This window comes from Eptatretus burgeri, chromosome 17 (assembly GCF_056783735.1).
Source record: "Eptatretus burgeri isolate ZD-2024b chromosome 17, Ebu_testis_v1, whole genome shotgun sequence".
Classification (NCBI taxonomy): Eukaryota; Metazoa; Chordata; class Myxini; order Myxiniformes; family Myxinidae; genus Eptatretus; species Eptatretus burgeri.
This window is the reverse complement of record NC_140977.1, coordinates 48510367-48533527: the sequence shown is the minus strand read 5'-3', so window position 1 is coordinate 48533527 and position 23161 is coordinate 48510367. Positions and strand designations below refer to the sequence as shown.

At 47.9% G+C, this 23161-nt stretch overlaps 1 protein-coding gene across 13 annotated transcripts in view; it reads right to left on the bottom strand.

Annotated features, from left to right (window-relative positions):
• Positions 1-23161, bottom strand: part of LOC147010026 (uncharacterized) — a 147880-nt gene that overhangs the window by 40775 nt on the left and 83944 nt on the right. For 5 of the 13 annotated variants that reach the window (XR_015052665.1, XR_015052664.1, XR_015052663.1 and 2 more), the window contains exon 8: positions 16117-16340. The exons of 5 other annotated variants lie outside the window; for them this stretch is intronic. Coding sequence is in view for 1 of the 8 variants with exons in the window: in XM_085861074.1 (XP_085717200.1) it covers positions 21958-22031 (74 nt within the window). In the remaining 7 variants the exon portion in view is untranslated. Of the gene's footprint in view, positions 1-16116; positions 16341-21922; positions 22032-23161 lie in introns of those variants that run through there. 3 more of the 13 variants (XR_015052670.1, XR_015052673.1, XM_085861074.1) reach the window with 2 other exon arrangements.

Genomic DNA, 23161 nt, shown 5'->3' with positions numbered 1-23161 from the left:
AGCCGTTTTGAGGTCTTCAACTGTAAAGAATCAGCCATCCTGCAACAACATGGTGCACCAGCACATTATGGTCTCACAGTTTGAGAATATCTCGACGACGAATTTAGTGGACGATGGATTGGACGTGGATCTGAGATTGAGGAGGCCACACACACTAAGTCTGGAATTAACATGCGACAACTCGCTTTGAGGGCATAGTGAAAGAGGAAATTCCTCACTTCCACCTAACAGTTGAATTTCCGCCTCTTTACCCTAACAGAGGGTAAAGAAAGGAAAGTTTCATGAGCAGTTGGTGTCGAGCTTCTGTGGAAAAAGAACACTCCTTCCATGAACGTCATCCTGCCCTCTTGAGCCAGTCAGCCACGAAGGATGAGGAGGGTGAACGACGGCATCTCATCGACATGGGCCTCAGGAGGAAGAATCTGAGGCAGAGGAGGGCAAGTCAGATATCTGGGACGCCAGAGATGACTTGCCTGCTGGGTCTGGACACCTCAGAGATGCGGCTGCATATCCCCATCACCACTGCCAATGTTCCCATCAATTTTCCTTCGCTTTCTCCTTTGTATATGTGTGAGGTGAGAGAGAGAAAGAAAGACTGCTTGCCTTTCTTTTCTCCATATATTACTATTATTTTATTTTCAAGTCCTTGTTTTATTCTTTGCCCCCGAGTTAATGATGGCCAAGCTTTTGTTTAAGATTGAAGAAGAATACGTGTTATGGTTAAATCTGCTCTATTGTGCCTTTTTGCTTTCTTGCTTTTAAATGATTTCTTGCTTGTGTGTTTGTCATAAGTAATTGTTTGTTAATATTTCCAATCTGTCTCAGTTGTCTTTTTCTTTATTAACCTCCGCCATCGAAGATCGGAGGTTACTCTTTTCACCCATTTCTGTTTGTTTGTTTGTTTGTGAACAATACGGAAAAACTCCGACGGATTTCGACGAAACTTGGTGCGGGGGGGGGGGGTAGGTATGGTCCAAGGATCATGCCATTAGATTTTGGACTTGGTTCCCCCCCTCCAAAAAAAAATTGCTGGAGAAAAAAACATTATTTTTTTTTGCATTTCTACATGTTTTAAGTGATTTCCAACCCCCCCCCCAAAAAAAATTGTTACCCACCCCACCCCCAAAAATAGAGAACATTTTTTTTTTGCATTTCTACATGTTTTAAGTGATGTCCAAACCCCCCAAAAAAATTGTTACCCCCCCCCAAAAGTAATTGTTAGAGAAAAAAACTTTTTTTTGCATTTCTACATGTTTTAAGTGATTTCCAACCCCCCCCCCCCCAAAAAAAAATGTTGGAGAAAAGAACTATAACTCTGTCAGCACTGTTGACATATTTCATGAATAATATATAAGGTTCACTTCAGTGACCCAGCAGTATTGCCGGCGGAGGTTTTGCATTCTCCTGAGTGCTCACCCTCGAGTTGGTCTGATGCAATGCATAAATAAGGTGAGACGGGAGTTATAGCCCAATAATTCACTTCGCTGATGGGTCAAGATAGTGGGGAAGGGGTGGGAGAGAGAGAGAGAGAGAGAGAGAGAGAGAGAGAGAGAGAGAGAGAGAGAGAGAGAGAGAGAGAGAGAGAGAGAGAGAGAGAGAGAGAGAGAGAGAGAGAGAGAGAGACGATGAAAAATGGGTAGTTAGGGGGGAGGTGGGGAAAGTGACACCTCACTAAACTATTCGAAGCAGGAGGGAAGGGAGACACACACACACACACACACACGCACACTTCCGTTCTGGTAATACAGTTTATATATGTACACACGCATAAAATACATAAAAAATGACAAACACAAAGATTTACCTTTAAACAGAGTTCTTTGAAAGAGGAATTCAAGTGGGAAATTAGCAAAATTCAATTGAAAAATGTATCAAGGCACAGAACACAAAATGTCGATCTATGCTTTATGCCTTCACAACCAGATCATGGCAAACACGTGGTCGGATGGACCTTATTGTTTTTATATCTCTATCATTGTCGAAGTGAGGGGTGGATTACATTAGATCACACAAAAGGTGAAACAAAACGATATCCTGTAAAAGTGAAATTGCACCTCCCAAGACACCAACCGCAGGGCCCAACACAGGCGGAAACATACATCTATCTAATCGATGTTCCCTTGAGAGCACGGATACTTTTACCGAAACGAACAACCAAGCAGCTTGGAAAGCGCTCACCAAGTGGCTTAAGCACTCAAGCAAGCACTCTGACAAAACAGTTGTGAAGAAACGGCTACTTTGGCACGCGATTGGACACACATTAAACATACACCTCCCGGAGACGCCCAAAATGTCAAGCCATGAGCGCTGACCTCTCCGGATGTTTATAAGCATTGCAATATACCCAGAAATTCATACCTATGATGAACAAGCATTTGATATAATATGAATGAGGAAAGTGAAAACAACAACTTTATCGTTAAGAAATCGTTGGACCTATTCCAAGTCAGGGTAAGGTTGAGCAGGCCAAAAAACATGGCGGCTTCAAACCCCAGCAAGGTTACCCAGGAAATGCCTTAAGTGAGGTGGCTGAGGATTGCCTGATGAAGGATATTATGTAGAATAGGCAAAGCCTAGAAGCAAACGTAGAATTCTTCTTACATTCGCTTCTTAAATATATCAAATTAAACAGTCTTTTTGCGATGAAAAAATAAATATTACCTCAACATTACCTTCACAACAACAACTACACCGCCGAGAACAGGATGTCATCTGAAAAAAAAATCCTCAACATTACCTTCACAACGACAACTACACCCCTAGAACAGGATGTCATCTGAAAAAATAAATATTACCTCAACATTGCCTTCACAACAACAACACCGCCTAGAACAGGATCTCATCTGCAAAAATAAATATTACCTCAACATTACCTTCACAACAACAACAACACCGCCAAGAACAGGATCTCATCTGAAAAAAATAATCCTCAACATTACCTTCACAACGACAACGACACCGCCGAGAACAGGATCTCATCTACAAAAATAAATATTACCTCAACATTACCTTCACAACAACACCACCGAGAACAGGATCTCATCTAAAAAAAATAAATATTACCTCAACATTACCTTCACAACGACAACGACACCGCCAAGAACAGGATCTCATCTAAAAAAAATAAATACTAGAAGTGAACGTAGTATTCTTCTTACATTTGCTTCTGACTTTACCTACAACTTGTTCACAACTGTATACGCAATTTCCGGTTACTTCGGAATGAGCGATCAAATAATGTAAATCACGATTAATAAATTTTTTTTGATGATACGGGAGATATCTTTTTTAAAATCAGTGGAGGAAATTACACCATGTCTGATATTATTTGGGTCTTTCATGTCTCCGAAGATGCCTTTATCTCCCGGCATGTATCATTCCCCATGACAAAAACCAGAAACAAAAAAAAAAACCAGAAGCAAAACAAAAACGGAAGCAAAATGGTCATAGCCAACGACACGGATTCAAAATTGCCAGGGTATTGTGTTGTTTTTGTTATTTCTTATTCTCTCATGTGCACGCGTTAAGTAATATTCACAAGATAGAAATAAAACCCCATCGTGTTTATACACCGCACAGCGTTTAAAAACAACCGGAAGCAAAAGGGTCATAGGCAACCACACGGATTCCAAATAGCCAGGGGTATTGTGTTGTTGTTGTTTCCTATTCTCTCACGTGCACGCGTTAAGTATGAAGCTCATTGCGTTCACTATAATTAAATAAGGTCATTAATTATCTTGAAAAGGGGTGTCTTAATTAACCGAAACACAATTTTCACTCTTGCACTTGTCTTAGTATACATGCAAAGTTTCAGGCTGCTTGCTTTTATAGTTTTAGAGTTATGGAGGACATGGACACACACACACACACACACACACACACACACACACACACACACACACACACACACACACACACACACACACACACACACACACACCTTATATTTGTGTAGATGTCCATCCATCCATTGGGACCATACTCTGTGCAGAGCGTTGGTGCTGTCTAAGCAGTCTCCTTGGCTATTGGGCACAATTCTGAACGGGTCACCACTCTGACACAGGATACCAGCAAGCTGGCACTCATTTTGCCGACCTCAGAAGGGTAACAGGCAGAGTCAACCCCACCTGGTATTAATTCAACAGTGAGTGGGATTTGAACTCAGGATCCTAGGATCCCAAGCCCACCACCCTCACCCTCAAGCCAACACCAGGCATATTGCATATATATATATATATTGTTGTGGTTACCAGATTCGCAAACCACCATTCAGGTCCCTTAGGTGAGGTATCTCGGTAAGTGCATGTGTAGTTAGGCCCAAACCCGTTGTCTAGTGGGAATACATGTCATTTATACGTGCTGCGACTCTTCAGGATAGCCGTTTTTCTTTTACTATCTTTATTTTGGACCAATCGCCACCATCACAACCACAACAACAACCACCAACCACAACGCCGCTTCACCACAACCGCCATGACCTTTACCGTCACAACTCGCCACCATCGCATCACCGTCATCTCGCGCCACTCATGGGCACCGATGCTGGACTCGTGTAGGGCGCACGTTGAACAGCGTGTACAAAATCACGGATTTTCTGCTTCAAAAACGGATCGAAAACGACACACGCCCACTTTTTGCCGTCCAATCGGTGAGCGAGGGGCGAATTGGCCCCCGGGCGAGGGCGATCGATATATGCAAATTTGTGGATCAAAAAGCCTTCACGCCCACTTTTTGTCGGGCCAATGGGGAGCGAGTTGAAAGGTCAAAGGGAGGGGGTCAAAGGCGAAGTTACGGGGGGATAAAAGGACGGTGTTCGTCAGTAAAAGGGGGAGTAAGAAGTCGGAACGAGTAGTAAGAAGTCGGAACGAGGAAGGAACGGGAGTAAGAAGTCGGAACGAGGAAGGAACGGGAGTAAGAAGTCGGAACGAGGAAGAAGGGAGTCGTAAAGGTCGGAACGAGGCGAAGGAGAGTCGGAACGGAGGGGACGAGCTGTGGAGAGGCGGCGAGTCGGACGAAGGGTGCTCGCGTCGTGCAAGGAGCTGCGCGCCCGAGGGAGGCCGGCAGCGCGACCTGGCCGAGGTGGAGACGCTCGTCGCACATAATAAAGATCCTCTATACCCCGAGCATCAGCAACCCCCCTCCTGTTTCCCCCCCGCGCTGAGATAGTGCGACCAAGGGGGGCCCCGTTGCCCCACCCTGCCAGGCACTGTCCACGAGGCCCGCGGGTTGCGGGGCCATCGCCGCTCCGCGTCTCATCACCAGACGGGTAGGCCCGACCAGGTCTCGGCCCCAGGCCTACCTCATTCTTGAGGGTATTTCTTTTCCTTGGTTTTGGGTATGTGTTGTCGGCGCCGTCTGTGAAGTAGAATTGTATAAGTGTTGCCGTGTGCTCGGTAGTCGGAATTAGCTCTGCACTGTGTTTTCACTTTTGTGTTTGCTTTTTGTGTAAATGGAATTGTGTTTTCTTTTTTTTGTGTGCATTTGGTGGAATTGTATTTGTGTGCTTTCCGTTCGTCGCGAATAAATGTGCTTTATTGTTGAACTGTTTCCCGCTTCGCTTCGTCTTTTCCTCCATTGGATCCCCATCTTGCTTCACGTAAAGGGTTGGTAGTGGGCTGAATACGCCCGATAATTAATCGAACCGTCGAGGTCGACGATAACACCGCTCGGTTATTCTGATAGTACGGAACGGATCTCTTAAGTGGCCCGTGTCCGAGTCGACCTGCGGCGAGGTGCGATCGCCCGGTCTACCCTCCGCGTGGGTACTTAGGTAGTTCGAATTTGGCGAGCAACCCTATCCCACGCGGGGGCTGATTGGCTCGATCGCGGTGAGACCGAAAGGTCCACCCGTGACTGGTTCCCGGCGTTAGTCCGAGAGGGTCACGACTGGATTGTCCGTCCGGTGGGCGACGTGCCGCCGGCCCGGGTTACGTGGCCGTCGCACGCCGGCGGGCGCGAATCCGCAACACTGGTGTCAGAAGTGGGATACAAATTCATCGCCCTCCTCGCGGCACTGGTATTGGAGAGCGGGACAACAGGCTCTCCTGTCTCCAGCGAAATTCACGGGAATCGGTCCAGGGGTGAGAGAAGCGACCCCCGATTCCTCCAAATTACGAGCGAGTTAAATTAACCCTTCACGAGAAGCAAGATGGCGTCTCAAGGCGGCGGGAGCCGGGGGTATTAGAAATGTATATGTGTAGTAATGTAGAATCCATGGCCCAGGATGGAATCCCGAGCAGGAAATGTTGATTGTGCAGGAACATGGACTCGCCCAACTGAACCCAGGGCCCGAGGTGGGTGCGGCCGCGGCGCATGACACCTCCCCCTTCTCCACCAAAACCCTTCCCCGACCCCTGCCGAACGTGGCTCACCCAAGCGCACCCATGACCCAGCTATAAACCATGCTGGCAAAAATGTATGCGGAAACGACAGCGAAGATGATTGCGAACATGAACAAGCAAATGGACGAAGTAAAAACGAAGATGGATGCAAACACAACTGAATTTATAAACGAAATGAAAGGCATGAACAAGCAAATGAAGGAAGAAACGAAAAAGCTGCGGGGTGAAACGCAGAACATGGGCCGATGCCTGCAGGCGGGCACGAGGTGACGACAACAGAAATAATAGTTGAGACAAGGGAGGTAAAGGGTGAAGAGTTGGCAGAGACACGGGAGATAGAAAAAATAGAGGAAAGACTACACGAGGAAGACGGGGTAAGTGACGCGCACACACACACGGAGGTAGTGGAGGATAATGGGGGTGAGCTCGCGGAGCGTGCAGGGACCCGGTGCGAGCACCTGGATGGCCTCCTCCAGGAACGAGGGGAGGGAGTATGCCCCCTTGAGGTGAGTCACGACCAGGTGAGTTCGGTCGTGCTTTGCGAGGTTGAGAGGAGGAGTGCTGTGGATGGGTGCACGGAGAGCTTGGGGGGTATAGAGGCCCCGGAGACTCTTGTGGGGACACGAATCCCCAGTGTGGTTGTCCCTGTGTGTGTGGTGCAAGGTGTGAGTGCGTCCCCGTGTGTGGAAGCGACCCCGTGTGTGAGTGGTGTGGTGGCGATGGTGCCAGAGTGCGTGCTTCCCAGCACGCCGGGTGTGGATGGGGCACCGTGTGTGAGTGAGGCCGTGTGTGTGAGTGAAACGGCCAGTGTGAGTGAGGCACCGCGGGTTAGTGCCCCCGCGTGTGTGGGTGAGGCACGGTGTGTGGATGAGGCACCGCGGTTGAGTGCCCCCGCGTGTATGAGTGAGGGACGTTGTGTGGAAGAGACCGCGTGTGTGAGTGTCGCCGTGTGTATGAGTGAGGAACCGCGGGTGAGTGCCCCCGCGCGAGTGAATGGAGCACCACGTGTGAGTAGTATGGTTTGTGTGAGTAGTGAGGCACGCGTGAGTGAACGGCCGTGTGCAAGGTCGCTGTGTGCCAGGGAGACCGTGTGTGTGAGAGAGCGGTATGAGAGGGAGATGTCGGTTGGCATGCGGGAGCACGCAGCCGCGTCTCCCCGTGTGAATGTGATGGTGTGGACTGTGTGCGTCGTGACACGCAGGTATGCGTGTGTGGAATGGCGACGGAGACGGCGACAGAGGAGAGAAAGCCGAGTAGCGGCTGTAGTTGTTTCGAGGACCGTGCCGGGTTCACCCAGCAGTGAGCACGCGGTTCGTGCTGTGCAACGCACGAGACCGCCACGTGCTCGCTTGCGAGAGTGAAGTCCCGGTCCGGAAACGCACGCGGTGGATTTGCCGATCCCGCGGACGGACAAAGTTTAGGCAGGTAAATGGATTTGGACCGGACGGGTTCTCCACGCGATCGTGTGTTAAGCTCCAACGGGCAAAGCACATGTGTTCGCGTGGGGAACCCCTCGAGACGTGGGGCTTGTTTTTTTTTTTTATGCGCACGGTGACGTCATGGCTGCACGTGAGGTTGGAATCCGGCAGGAGGGGTATCTCTGCCGGATGGTCCCGTCCAAGGAGGGACGAGGAACACGTGCAGCTGCATGACGTCACGGGCAGGTGCAAAGTGCGCGAGCTCTGAGTTGCTGCGCAGGTGCTGCGAATGAAAAAAAAGGGAAAAAGCAAGCCTCACTTTCGGGTGTACAGGATTCCTGGGCAAGGGGTGGAAGACCCCCTTGGCCTGGGCACAGGATGAAAACTAGTTAGGGGGAAGGGTTAGCTTAGTTAGACCGACTTCATGGGGCAGGGGTAAGTCCTCATGGAGTCCGTGGAATGGATTAGGTAGAGGGATTGTAGCCAGATTTAGGTTGGGAAATTAATTTTTGGGACATTTGAAGACACTGACAGACTTGTGAATGTGTAGAGGGGACGTAGCTTAGCTACGTAGTGTTAAATGGAACGTGCTATAGTTTAAGGGACGACGTGGGAGCACGAGTTAGTTAGGGGATGTAGTTAGAAGGATGGCAGAGTTCAGCGGTGTGTGTGTTGAAGAGTTGGTGAGTTGTGAGGAGAGTACGTGTACATGTTGAGTGAGTGAGGCCAGCGGGTCTGTGTGTGTGGAGTGAATGGGGAATGCATGGTGCGATGAGTGAGTGCGGGGAGGAGCGACTCCCGCCAAGGGACCCGGGGTCAGAGTAAAGTGAGTTAGCTGGGTTAGTCAAATTGAAAAATGGAGGTCGTTTTGTTATTGGTGGGAAAGTAGGCTCGAGACCCATTTGGAGGGGTGCAGGAGCCCTGTTGACGGGCTTGGGAGCGTGGCTGCGAAAGGTGAGTATCGCTGAGTGGGTACCCCGGGCACCAGGCTAGTCGGCCGCGGTAGGCCATGGGCCCATGGGGGGCCGGGATAGAGTAGTGGGCACGGGTGCGCCTGCTTGGTGGGGGGGCCCGGGGCGCCATTAGCCGCGTGGGCAGTGTTGTGGGCACGGGTGACCCTCGGAAAGGGGCCCGGGAGGCCGGCCTGCCACGTGTGCTGTTCAGGGGATGTGCCATGGGGGCACTCCCGGTGTTAGGGAGCTGGTAGGCTCGGAGGCAGTGTAGTGCCCGGGGGTGCCATAGCGGGAGATTCGGGAGAGCGTCGTGCCTGCCGGAGCGAGCCACGCGTCCCACCCAGGAGACCGTGTGAGGGCACGGAGAGAAAATTGTGGGGGGAGGCCCGAATTGTGAGGACACCAACACAGGCGACGGGAATCTGGGTTGTTAGAACCAATAGTTTAAGCGAGAGGCGCTTGTTGAAAGCCCCGGGGTAGTTTAAGAGTTAATGGTTAGGTAGATTAGGAGATGTACCCCTCCGCACCATCCATCCTCGCTGTCGTTGTGGGCAGCTGGACCCACTTGGTGTTAAGATCGCCGAACTCTGGGGAGGCCATTCTGAGGCTTCGTTGGGCCTCGACACAGGACGTTAGCTCTCCCTTATTCCCCTCCGGGAAGGGAACGTAGGGGTTGGGAGTAGGCTAGGTGACAGGATAGGTTAGCCGAACAAAGACGATAAAGGGGGTTAGGGGACGATTTATAGTGGGGGAGTAAAAATAAAAACAACAAAAAAATAAGTTGGGGCTAAATTGGGGTTTGACAAATTAAGGGAGTGGGTATGTACAGTGACAGGCAAAGGCGATAGGTGGGAGGGAGACAGGTAGGTAGGTCCGAGCCCGCCTTCCAAGTGGCCAGCACCACCGCACTCCCTCCACCAACCTCCACTGAACGGCAAGAGCTGGCCAACTTCATCGGCAGCTGTTGTTTTGCTGCAAGGCCTGTGCCATCGGCTGGCCGTGTTTGCTTCAAGGCCTGTGCCGGCCAGTTCATCAGCTGGCTGTTTTTCTTCAAGGCCTGTGCCGGCCAGTTCATCTGCCGGCTGTGTTTGCCTGCAGCGGCCTTCTTCTGCGGGCTGCGTTTGCCTGCTGCCTTTGCCATGCCATGCCCACTGCCCCTGTTCACCAGCCCCCGTTCAATTTTTGCTTTGCCCCCCCCTGTTCATTTCCATGTGCGCCAGGATCCGCAAGGCAACAGTTTGCAAGCTGCGAGAACTGCCCTGTTGGCAGCTACAACACGGGCCTGCAGTGGCAGCCCGTGCACCGTGTTTTGCGTCCATCCATTCATCCATTCATTCGTTGTGCTCATTGCGTGTGCCACTTGAGCTGGCACGGAGACTGCGTTTGTGCAGCCCAAGCACCGTTGTTGTTCACGGAGTTCAGTTCAAAAGGGAAGGCCTTGGACTGCATGTGAGCAGCCAGCCACGTTCCCTGTCACCTGCATTGTTTGAGCCAGAGACTGCATGCGGGCAGCCTGGCTCCCTGCTAACTGCTTTTCTTTTGCAGAGTTCAGTGATCCTGGGCCATGGTTTAGTGTAAAATTTGTGTTAAGGTTAAGATGTACTGTAAATATGAGTGCGCCCCGGCATGTTTGTCTTAGCGCCCGGCAATTTTATTTAAGTCGTCCGTATGAGTGATTTTGTTTAGATAGTTACGCAGCCCTCAGGTTATTTATTTTGGGGACACGAATACCATGAATGTCGCACTCAGGGAACCGTAGGTAAAATGTACTAGGGGAAAACTACACATGATGGCACACGAAAATTTGACGACTCGGGACGAGTCTGTAAAAAGGGAAGGGGTAGTGTTGTGGTTACCAGATTCGCAAACCACCATTCAGGTCCCTTAGGTGAGGTATCTCGTAAGTGCATGTGTAGTTAGGGCCCAAACCCGTTGTCTAGTGGGAATACATGTCATTTATACGTGCTGCGACTCTTCAGGATAGCCGTTTTTCTTTTACTATCTTTATTTTGGACCAATCGCCACCATCACAACCACAACAACAACCACCAACCACAACGCCGCTTCACCACAACCGCCATGACCTTTACCGTCACAACTCGCCACCATCGCATCACCGTCATCTCGCGCCACTCATGGGCACCGATGCTGGACTCGTGTAGGGCGCACGTTGAACAGCGTGTACAAAATCACGGATTTTCTGCTTCAAAAACGGATCGAAAACGACACACGCCCACTTTTTGCCGTCCAATCGGTGAGCGAGGGGCGAATTGGCCCCGCCCCCAGGGCGATCGATATATGCAAATTTGTGGATCAAAAAGCCTTCACGCCCACTTTTTGTCGGGCCAATGGGGAGCGAGTTGAAAGGTCAAAGGGAGGGGGTCAAAGGCGAAGTTACGGGGGGATAAAAGGACGGTGTTCGTCAGTAAAAGGGGGAGTAAGAAGTCGGAACGAGTAGTAAGAAGTCGGAACGAGGAAGGAACGGGAGTAAGAAGTCGGAACGAGGAAGGAACGGGAGTAAGAAGTCGGAACGAGGAAGAAGGGAGTCGTAAAGGTCGGAACGAGGCGAAGGAGAGTCGGAACGGAGGGGACGAGCTGTGGAGAGGCGGCGAGTCGGACGAAGGGTGCTCGCGTCGTGCAAGGAGCTGCGCGCCCGAGGGAGGCCGGCAGCGCGACCTGGCCGAGGTGGAGACGCTCGTCGCACATAATAAAGATCCTCTATACCCCGAGCATCAGCAACCCCCCTCCTGTTTCCCCCCGCGCTGAGATAGTGCGACCAAGGGGGCCCCGTTCCCACCCCCCTGCCTGGCACTGTCCACGAGGCCCGCGGGTTGCGGGGCCATCGCGCTCCGCGTCTCATCACCAGACGGGTAGGCCCGACCAGGTCTCGGCCCCAGGCCTACCTCATTCTTGAGGGTATTTTCTTTCCTTGGTTTTGGGTATGTGTTGTCGGCGCCGTCTGTGAAGTAGAATTGTATAAGTGTTGCCGTGTGCTCGGTAGTCGGAATTAGCTCTGCACTGTGTTTTCACTTTTGTGTTTGCTTTTTGTGTAAATGGAATTGTGTTTTCTTTTTTTGTGTGCATTTGGTGGAATTGTATTTGTGTGCTTTCCGTTCGTCGCGAATAAATGTGCTTTATTGTTGAACTGTTTCCCGCTTCGCTTCGTCGTCTTTTCCTCCATTGGATCCCCATCTTGCTTCACGTAAAGGGTTGGTAGTGGGCTGAATACGCCCGATAATTAATCGAACCGTCGAGGTCGACGATAACACCGCTCGGTTATTCTGATAGTACGGAACGGGTCGCTTAAGTGGCCCGTGTCCCGAAGTCGACCTGCGGCGAGGTGCGATCGCCCGGTCTACCCTCCGCGTGGGTACTTAGGTAGTTCGAATTCTGGCGAGCAACCCTATCCCACGCGGGGGGCTGATTGGCTCGATCGCGGTGAGACCGAAAGGTCCACCCGTGACTGGTTCCCGGCGTTAGTCCGAGAGGGTCACGACTGGATTGTCCGTCCGGTGGGCGACGTGCCGCGATTCGAGTTACGTGGCCGCCAGCACGCCGGGCGCGAAATCCGCAACAATAATATATATATATATATATATATATATATATATATATATATATATATATATATATATATATATATATATATATATATATATATATATATATATATATATATATATATATACATATATATATACATATATATACATATACATATACATATACACACATATGTATACGCACATACATATACATATATATATATATATATATATATATATATATATACATATATATGTTAAGATGTTATGGCAAACCCATGCACAGACAGTAAGATGTGTACCATTCGTGCCCTGTTCTGTACGATAATAAAGTGTCACGAGCGGCACACAGGTCTGCCTTCAAGCACGTTCGGCACAGTGCACGCGGATCCACCAATAAGCACGTGGCGAGCGCTCGCGTTCGCCCAATATAATGAAATCCAAAAATGAGTTGAAAAGAACGAGCCGCGAGTGTCTTGCACACTTGTGTTCCATACAACATGGCATAATGGTTGTTTTTCTATTATCGGCCTCTGACAATGTAGTCATTGGCCAAGCTACCAGCCACGCTCTCACCGATATTGGGTCATTTGCTTCTGTGTTGCGAAAAACAACATCCATGCAGCCTCTTCAAGAGATATTTCTTCGTATGCCTTTTCAACGCAACCAGCAATCTCATCCCAGATCATCGGAAGATCGAGCCGGTCATCTCGAGCTGCCAAGCATACCCCATGACTTGCCACAAAAGTTTGGTTGAGGGATCGCTTGAGGACGGGAGCTCTGCGCTGTGCCACGCAAAAATTGGGTTGAGGGATCGCTTGAGGACAGGAGCTCTGCGCAGTGCCGTGGAAAAGTTGGGTTGAGGGATCGCTTGAGGACGGGAGCTCTGCGCTGTGCCGTGCTATGCCGATCGGGTGTCCGAGCGCAGTGCCTGCTGGCCTACGCGAGGACCCAAATTCGGATTTACTTCAGGAATAAGCAGAAAAGAAGAGTAGAAATGAAGTTAGTGGTGCAAGCAAACCTAGCTTCGAGATCCCCGCAACACATGTCCCGTTGTCCCGCTAGACAAAAGGGAAGGGACAATCTAAACATATATTAATGTAATAATTCAAGCTTCTGGGTCTCACTATCTGCCATGACCTTTCCTGGGAAAGTCACATTTCCAACCTTGCCTCAAAAGCCAGTCGCCGACTGGGAATCCTCCGTCGTGCAAAGTCCTTCCTCGGCCCTCTTGAGCTCCTGACCACTTACAAAGCTTTTGTCCGTAGCCTGATGGAGTACTGCTCTCCCCTCTGGGCTGGTGCTCCTGCCTCCCACCTTTCTCGACTTCACGCTGTCGAAACCAGGGCTTTTAAGATCATTGGCATCTCCCGCAATGAAGCTGAGTCTTTGGGCCTCTCACTCAATCACCGCAGGTTGGTCGGTGGTCTTTCTGTCTTCTACCGACTCCTCTCCAGCCTTGCCCCCCTGCTCTCTCTGCGATTTGTCCCAACCACATTTCCACAGGGCGCTCAAGGTCCGCCAACAACCCCTTCTGGTAAAACTACCAAAATCACGAATCACTGCTCATCTTCACTCTTTCATTCCTCTTTTTCCCGCCTTTGGGATAAACTTCCTCACTCTATTCTTTCCCATTCTTCCCTCCAGGCTTTCAAAACAGCTATTCACCACCACCTCTTATCTTCCCCCATCCAAATCCTCGATCTTTTCTACCCCCGATAATCCACCCAAGCCCACTTCCTTCAATTCTCCTGCTTTCCTTCCTGAAAGTCCCTGTAATGTCCATCTTCTCCTCGCCATGTTCCCCGTCCCATCCCCATCCCTCTCCCTTCCACAGTTCACCTGTGTCTGTTCCCCAATGATTTGTCCCTTCCACTCCCGCCCCTCTTGTCTCATGCCTCCTTGCTGTGAGTTGTGTGTTAGCTCTCATAAGAGCCTCGACCAAGGTATACAAAAAAAAAAAAAAAAAAAAACTGTCTAAGGACCACTATATGCCGGATGCCATTGTCTTGGAGGCATGTGGTTCCCAGAACCGCAACAAAATATATATATATATATATATATATATATATATATATATATATATATATATATATATACATACATATGTGTATACATACATATGTGTATACATATATATGTGTATACATACATATGTGTATACATACATATGTGTATACATACATATGTGTATACATACATATATATATATATATATATATATATATATATATATATATATATATATATATATATATATATATATATACATATATAAATATGGGTCGGTGGCGATAAACAACCACTAGGTGGAGCAGTGGAGTCATCTCCCACCGAACACCCGGAATTCCAGTCGTGACTCTCGGACAACTCCAAAAGGTCACGGGTCACTTCGAGGACCGTGGTTGCCAATATTTTGACGGCGTAAGGTAGGGTCCACTTGTCCAATTCCAATTTACCCAAGTACCCATGCATCTAACTACCAGGGAAACCACACCCTTGGCCGACCTCGTCCGAATCGAGTCGCTATCACCAACTCGGATCTGGCATAACCAAGCAGAAGTTACCAAAGCCGCGCCGGACCAAATGACAACTTACCAGTCCGAACAGCCTTACTATTTCTCAATACACACCTTGCTAGGCCAATGAAGGAAAGCACAGAATACAAGCTCGTACATTTAACAGGAGTTTATTTATAACAATAATCGGGGAGGGAGAGCACAAAAAGAGCAGAGTTATCACGAATAAAAGAAATGCAAACCATGTACAATGAAAAACACTTAACCATTTCTACTTATACAGACTGGTGCCACTCAGACACACACACCCAAAGAAATGGTGGGCGTGGCCTGTATTTGCACCTGCCTGCCTCGTGCGGTCTGCTCGAGCTTGTCCGGTGGCAGGACTTGAACCCACCGCCAACAACGCAGCACCAAGCACCAGGGATCAAGAACGGCGTCACGGACGCCAGCCAGCACGGGCACGGACCAGATGAGAACGCCAGCAGGAAAGACGAGGCTTCCTCTTTTTGCTTCGACGAGAGGAACCTTGCTTGCTTCGACGAGGCGAACCTTGCTTGCTTCGACGAGGCGAACCTTGCTTGCTTCGACGAGGCGAACCTTGCTTGCTTTTTCTCCACGGCTTGGCACTTCCTCTTATCCTCCCCCTCCCCCGCGGGTTGAGGGCACTGCTCTGAAGGACTCGCCTCCAGATTGGACAAGGGGTTATCGGGCGACTCGTGGCCACCCTTCATTGGTCGGGCCGAACACTCCATCTGGCTGGACAGGGCCGCCCCTGAGGTGGTCAGCCCCCCTGATTGAGCGATGCTCCCTCTTCGCTCATTGGCTGGAGGAAACGCTCTCTGCCCCTCCTTGGAGCGAAGCCTCGATCCGAAGCGACGGAGGCTCTGCCCACACCCTCAGCCAAAAACATGTGGGCAATGGCGACCGGGTTGAGTGCGAGACAGTGTTGCTGTTGTTGTTGTTGTTGTTGTTGTTGTTGTCGATGTAAAAAAAAACCTAACTAAAAAAATAACAGCGCATACACAAAATTCCCATTAGACATAGGGGATGGATTCTACCTATACACATACTTATGGAAATAACTGAACTACAGGGACTCTGGCTGTTTGTGTGTACAAGGTTTCCAAATCCATAACAATATCACCGCCGCCGTCGCAACCGCAGAGCCAGGGCCGGATCTTGAACCCGCATCTGCAAGAGCAGTGGACGGCGCCAGCACCTGATTAGTTTCCCAATCCACCCGATCCGTTTTCACCACACCAATAGGGAGGCCTGGGCAAAGCATCATCAGCGTTACCATTGTTAACTTCTGAACGACGTGATGAACCAAAACTTACTTTGGCAGGAGAGGAGCAACAAATTCCTTTCCTTGTAGACACCAGGGCGACGCAATCAGCAATTAGACAGTCTCCTTTCAAGCGACCCTCTTTCGCAAGACCAGGTAGATGTAGGAGTATCGGGTGTTGCTATGGCAATTCCACTGTCGAAACAATTACATGTCGAAATTGGACCTTTCTCTGTCCAGGATGCATTTTTGATGGCAGCAGACACACCATCCTGCCTGTTAGGAAGAGATTTGTGATGCAAACTGAACTGTATGTTGAAATATACACCAGATGGAGTTTATCTAGACATGCCACACGAATCGCATGTAACTGTCGACTTTATTACAGAAAAGTACAGAGTCTTGTATATTGGTCGGCCCTGACAGATTGTGACGTCTCTAACCGTTTCCAAGCGTGTGTGACCAGCTTGGAGGGAAAGGTGCCGGTGGTGTGCGACTGGGTAAGTCAACATCACATGGACTTGGATACGGAGAGGACTCAGTGACACTGTACAGCATATTATGATGCAAAGGGCAAGGACACCGATTATGCGAAAGAGGTATCTTCTAAAATTACACCAAAGTTTTGATATTACATTGGGAGCAATGTGGATTGGGCGACAAGGAATTGGCATGAAAGTACGTTTGACAGAGGAACAATTAAAATTATGGAACTAACAGTCTAATGTTACGCCACGTGTTACCTTAGTGGTGGTGCGAGGTTACCAGGCAAAGGACATAGGACATAGGAGAACCGATTTGAAAATGGCATGAGGAGCGACTATGGTGGGATCTATCCAGGGAGTGGAGCTCTGGCGAATGGGGACTGACGGGTTTTGTTGGAAAAGGAATGGGGAAACAGGAACATCTACGTTTGAGGTGGTTAACCTTCCAAAGACCTCGGGTGTAGAAACATCGCCCCAACTTTTAGATCGGGTGCCGGCTTGTTTGTGGACGACACACCCTAATGACGTGGGACGAATTAAGTGCATGCAGCCAATATAGATCAAGATATATACGTCCAAAAGGTTGCCTCAATTGTGACCGGAAACGAAAGCAGGAATAGCTCCCATAGTCAAAGCGTTATTAGAACAAGGAATGATCATTCCCACTGTCAGCCAATGTAACACGCAGATCTTACCGGTGCGTAAGCCAGGGAAGTCGACATGGTGCTTTGTGCAGGACTTGAGAGCTGGGCAATTCCACGAGAAATGGTCCGCAGAGGTCAAATTTTAAATTTGACTGAAAAGGTTCATGTTATGTACCAAATGAAAGCTGAAAACATGAACTTTCAGATAATATCAAGATCACCGAGTTAGGTTGCTCTATTGGCTTACATCACTCGTTGCAATTAATGAAGTAATTCTACTGAAAAGCGCAGTAACATTGGCCCTCGATAATGCAATCATTCATCTCTCAATTCATTGGTACGAAGTCAAGAAATGCTATCCATCAGAAGCTAATTGTATGAAGATTATTTCAAAACCAATTGAAAATAATGAGTTGTCCTTCTATGCTTAATTAACACTCAAATTAGGAGTCAGATGTCACTCCGTGACAAAAATTTGACATTTGTTTACTTTTGTCTTTAACTGGTGGATGAAAAACCAAATAAATCCAGGGTCATTAAGAACTTATACCACCCAATCATTGCACAGTATAAAATGTTTTTTTTTTTTTTAATGTACAAAAAATAAGTTAAAAAGAAAACTTGTCACTCCGTAACGTTACGGAGTGACTCATTCCGTCAAACAATTGTTAACTAAGCCTGAAAAAGGTGGCGGCAGAATAGCTGTCCCAGAATTCATTGCATGCCAGATTTTACTCCCGTATGACAGGTTTCAAGTTTACGCGTGGTCAACTTGAGTGGTTTTGAAATCGGTTTACATCCAGCAAATCGGTGAGTACAAACTACACCTCTGTTGTCACCTGCGGATACACGTCGTAAGAGGAAAACTCTGAGCCAAATCACCGCGCCACCGCGGACCACCAACTTTGCAGTGGACAAGCCGAGTGAAACCACTTACAACCTCTACTGTCAGTTTTTGTGGCCTAAAACATTTCATGATCTTTTAGATGATTCATAGAAGGGTAGGTGCAATTCATATGGATAATTTGTCGATGCATTCATATTACAGAAAGGATGCCATTGACTGCTGCCGAGCAACAAAAGTGTTTTCGAGACAGGCACAAAGAAAAATGCAGAGAGCTGGATGCGAAACGCAAGAGAGAGGCACGTGCTGCTAATGTTGCCAAGGCAAGGGAAAGTGAACGTGCGCATCAGCAGAGATGTCGGGCGAAGGGCAAAAACACTGTGAGTCCTGTTCCAACTTCTTGGTCTCCTGCCTACAAGAACAGCTCCAGCATATGCAAGGTTGCTAAACGAGCTCGAGAGGCCCACCCGAAATCACCGAGGAAACGCAAAGCTGTTATCGGAAACGAACCTACCCGACATGAAGTTGACACGGAAAGCAAGTATGCTCCTGAGCACAAAGTTCCTGCCGATGTTAGTGATGCTGTTAATAAATTTTATGAGCAGCCTATTTCATGGATGTCACCAGGGAAGAAGGACCTTGTGATCATTAAGACTGGAAAATGGAAAGACAAGGTTCAAAAGAGTTTGCTAATGATGACAATACGAGAGGCATAGTTTTTTTTTGTGAGAAATATACAAACATCAAGATCGGCTACTCCAAATTTCCGGCACTTCGTCCAGCCAATGTATGCCTCAATTCAAAGTTACCGCACACTGTCTGCCTCTGAAGACATCACGAAAACATGCGCCTCTTATTGGAGGCCTTGTCATCTCATGTACCTGGACTTTCGACCAACTTTCGTGAATTCCTTGGAAGCATTGTATGTGATCAGGATTCGGACAACTGCACGACAGGAAAATGTCAGGAATGCCATACCAAGTTTGCCACAGTATATTCCATCGACGATGAAACAGCTCACCTGCCGCTGAAATGGTTTCAGTGGGAGACAATTGAACAGCGGGCCACAAAAGTAGCTAAAGATGGGACTGTGCAGGATGCCCTGCATGAGATATGCAAACAACTTCTATACTTCAGATTGCACTCATTCATCAAGAGGAAGCAGAGCTACTTCTTTGGAGATAGAAGGAAGGCAGTTGATGGAGATCGCATTGTCATCCAGGTCGATTTTGCGGAGAACTATGCTGCGATAGAACAGAATGAAATCCAGAGTGCTCATTGGAGCCACGTCCAAGTCACTCTATTCACAGTGTGCGCCTGGATTGATGTTACTGTTACCGAGTCTTTCGTTATTGTTAGCGATAACCTCCAGCATGGCAAATATGCTGTTCATACCTTCCTGTCCAATATCATCACCACACTGATATCACGCCACCCCTGGATTAGGGCGATTGACTTTTTTTTCAGATGGGGCAGCCAGTCAATTTAAACAGAAATTCTTGTTTTCCAATCTAACATTCCTTCAAAAATTGTTCAAGATTCAATTATCCTGGAATTTATTTGCCACATCTCACGGTAAGGGCGCTGTTGATGGGATAGGAGGTGAGGTAAAGAGGAGAGTTTGGTTGGCAAATCTGGCTGGGGATCCTGTATCTGATGCAGAATCCTTCTTCCACATAACAGCGGCACAGTGCAAAAAGATCGAAATTTTATTCATGGAGAAGGAGACATTCAGAAGTGCCAGTCGCAATTGGACGAGCGCTGGCAGTTAGTGACGTTCCTTCAGAAAACACACCAAACACAGTGTGAAACCTGTGAGGAAATATGTTGCGAGCGCTTCTATGTACTCAACAGCGGAACAATTTGAAATGGTGAGTCTTCACCCCGAGTGCCATGTATCATCCTTGGAATGTCAAAACACTGCTAGTCCAGCACCTGCTGAGCGTCCCAGGTGAGACAGTCAACCCCAAGTGCACCCTGGTGACTTTGTGACTGTGCAGTATGTCACAAAAAAATCTAAGAAGTTGTTTGTTGGCCAGGTGACTCAGATAGTAGATGACGGTTGTTTGGAAGTATCATATTTGCGAAAAGCGGGCCTATCTGACTTGACATATATACATTCCCAGAGGTGGAAGATAAATTCTGGATTGATTCCAACCAAGTCGTCAGATTCCTTCTTCAGTCATCCCTCGACCATCACAATCATTATGTCTTTGCTGAATGTCCTTTGGGAAACGGAACCTTTTGCAGGACAGTCATGTGAAGTTTTGTGATGTGGCCAACTGATTAATTCCAAACTTTGTTTTGTTTCTGGTCATCCACTCGTAAATTGTTCTCAATTTCTTTTGTCTATTTCTTGACTTTTGTATATTTTCTCAGTTCAGATTTTAAATTTTTATTATTTTCTCATGTGTTAGATGTTGAAACGTTCAAGTACAATGCCAGCACAAGTTAGCTGGGTTCAGACTGAAAGTCTGGCGTAATCTAGAAATGATTTGTTGCTTTGGGAGAAATCTCAAAATTGACTCGTCACTCCGTAATGGAATTTTTCGTCACTCCATAACGAGACTATTGTAATTATTTCAGAGTAATAAGGTCATGTCTGGAATTTTGAAACCCCTGCACTGAAGGTACAATTATTAGTGTATCTTCCTCGTATTTCATTACAATTTTATAACTCTTGTGAGAGCAGAGTTTTCAATTAATGTTGTTATTGTATAATAAATGACAAAAGACAGTGTCACTCCGTAACACAGTTTTTGAATGTTAATTACTTGACAATGGTCCAACTTAGAGGAACTACATTAATATCTCTGTAAAGTGCAACTCTTCCTTTGCAATATGATATGTAGAGAGTAAGTACTAGAGCAACGGGCTTTATCGCTGTGCTCGAGCAATCAAAGTTCACAAAAATAACTCAAAGTGTCACTCCATAAAGTCAAGGAATTGCCCAGCTGTAAACAACTACGTTATACCTGCGTACCCCGTAGTTCCAAATCCTGTTATGGTTATGTCCAGCACTCCAAGTAATACCACTTTCTATTTGGTTGTTCATTTATGTTCAGCATTCTTCTCCATCCCTATACACCCCAAATCTCAGTTCCTTTTTGCATTCACATACCAGGGTAGACAATACACTTGAACTGTACTTCTGCAGGGATATTCAGAAAGCCCCACCTTTTCTCACAAGCATTGAAGGACGACTTAGATGACATAGCTTTTCAATGAAAATCAGGACGAGTTCAGTACAGAGACAATTTGTTGATATGCTCGAAGACAAAGGAAGCGTGCGAACAGTACACTCCGACATTGCTAACGGCATTCGCGGAGAAAGGACACAAAGCCTCGAAGGCCAAATTGAAATTTTGTCAGCAGGAGGTGAAGTATGTGGGATATATTTTGAAGGGAGATACTCGGCTTATTTTCCCAGAGCATATATCCGCAATATTGAAACCTCCAAAGCCGACCACCGATAAACAAATGAAATCTTTCCTTGGAACAACGGGCTATTGCAGGCAGTGGATACCTGATGATGCACTCTTAGCTTGCCCCCTGCTGGACAGGGGGTTTGCAAGCGCACCCGATCCATTGAATTGGATGACTGACGCTGATGTAGTTTTTGTGATGCTTAAGGCCTAAGTCACATTTGCTCTCCGGCGAGGATACGGCGACCGTACGCCCTCTGAATTGACAGAAACGTGCGACGGCCACAGAGTTTCTGAGGTGGCCTCAGGGTGGCCCTACGCCGTATGGCTATATTTTACAGGCCGTAAGATCGCCGTGGAATTATAACGCGGAGTTATAACTTTTTTCATTTCTACGTTCATCAAAGAAATTCGACAAGCCGAAAAAAAAAACTGGTTTAAAAAAAAATAAAAAATTTACCCATTCGTTGCCGTCCATCTGGCCGCACGTTCGCCTTAGGGCCCCCTGCGGTCGCCTTGCGGGCACCTTGCGTCTGCCTTGAAAATTCTATGGCCGCCGCAGGAACGCCCTAAGGAACACCGTGTGACATCAAATCAAAGACCATAAGGCAACCCCACGTTTTCGGTCTCCACAATTTCTAAATATGCCGTGCGGCTCCCTGAAAAATAAAAACATATGTAACTGCTACATTGTGTGACCGTGGAAATACTGTGGCTGCCGTATAATTGCTCATGGCCATAGGTTTTGGAGACCCCACGGCCGCCGTGGCAAATATGACAGGCCTAAATACGCCGTGCGGCTCCACGAAAAATATAAACATATGTGACTGCTACATTGTGTGACCGTGGAAATACTGCGGCCGCCATATAATTGCTAGTGGCCGTAGATTTTGGAGAACCCACAGCTGCCATGGCAAATGTGACCTAGGCCTAAGCAAGCCTTGTCCTCCGTCCCCATATTGGGCCTGACTGATTCCGGGAAAACTTTTTGTCTGCATTTACACGAAATACGGAGCTTCGCACAATGTGTGATGGCTCAGAAACATGGGGACAAAATATGGCCTATTGCGTACTACAGCACTAAATTGGATCTGGAAGTTCAGGGATTTCCACAGTGTTTGAAAGCGGCAGCAGCTGCTTCACATGTGGTACAGAATCTCGTTGCAGGAAAACTCCTAATCCTCATGGTACCACATGCCATCACTGCAGTGTTATTTAGGACGAAAACGCAGCACTTGTCGGCCTCACGAGTGACGACATATGAACTCGCATTGACAACTCCGTCGAACACCATGATTAAGAGATGTCCTCCCTTGAATCCTGCTTCTTTGTTACCCGCAGAGGAAGATGGAGAACCACACAATTGTGAGGAAGTGATAACTCACACGTGTCTGCCCTGCCCTGATTTGAGAGAAGCATGCAAACAGGACACTCCAATATTGCTAACGGCATTAGTGGAGAAAGCGCACCCGAACAGAATTGATTTTGTATGTTGATGGTTTATCTTCTCGTGCCAAAAATGGTTCTCCATGAACAGGTTATGCAGTTTGTTCTGAACACGAAGTAATTGAGAGCGGGAAATTGGTCACTAACTGTTCCACACAACAGGGTGAGGTGTTTGTCACAATTTGGCTCTCTGCTAAGCAGCATGCATGAGTTAAAGCAATTTACACTGATTCGGGTTATGTGTTTGGCATTG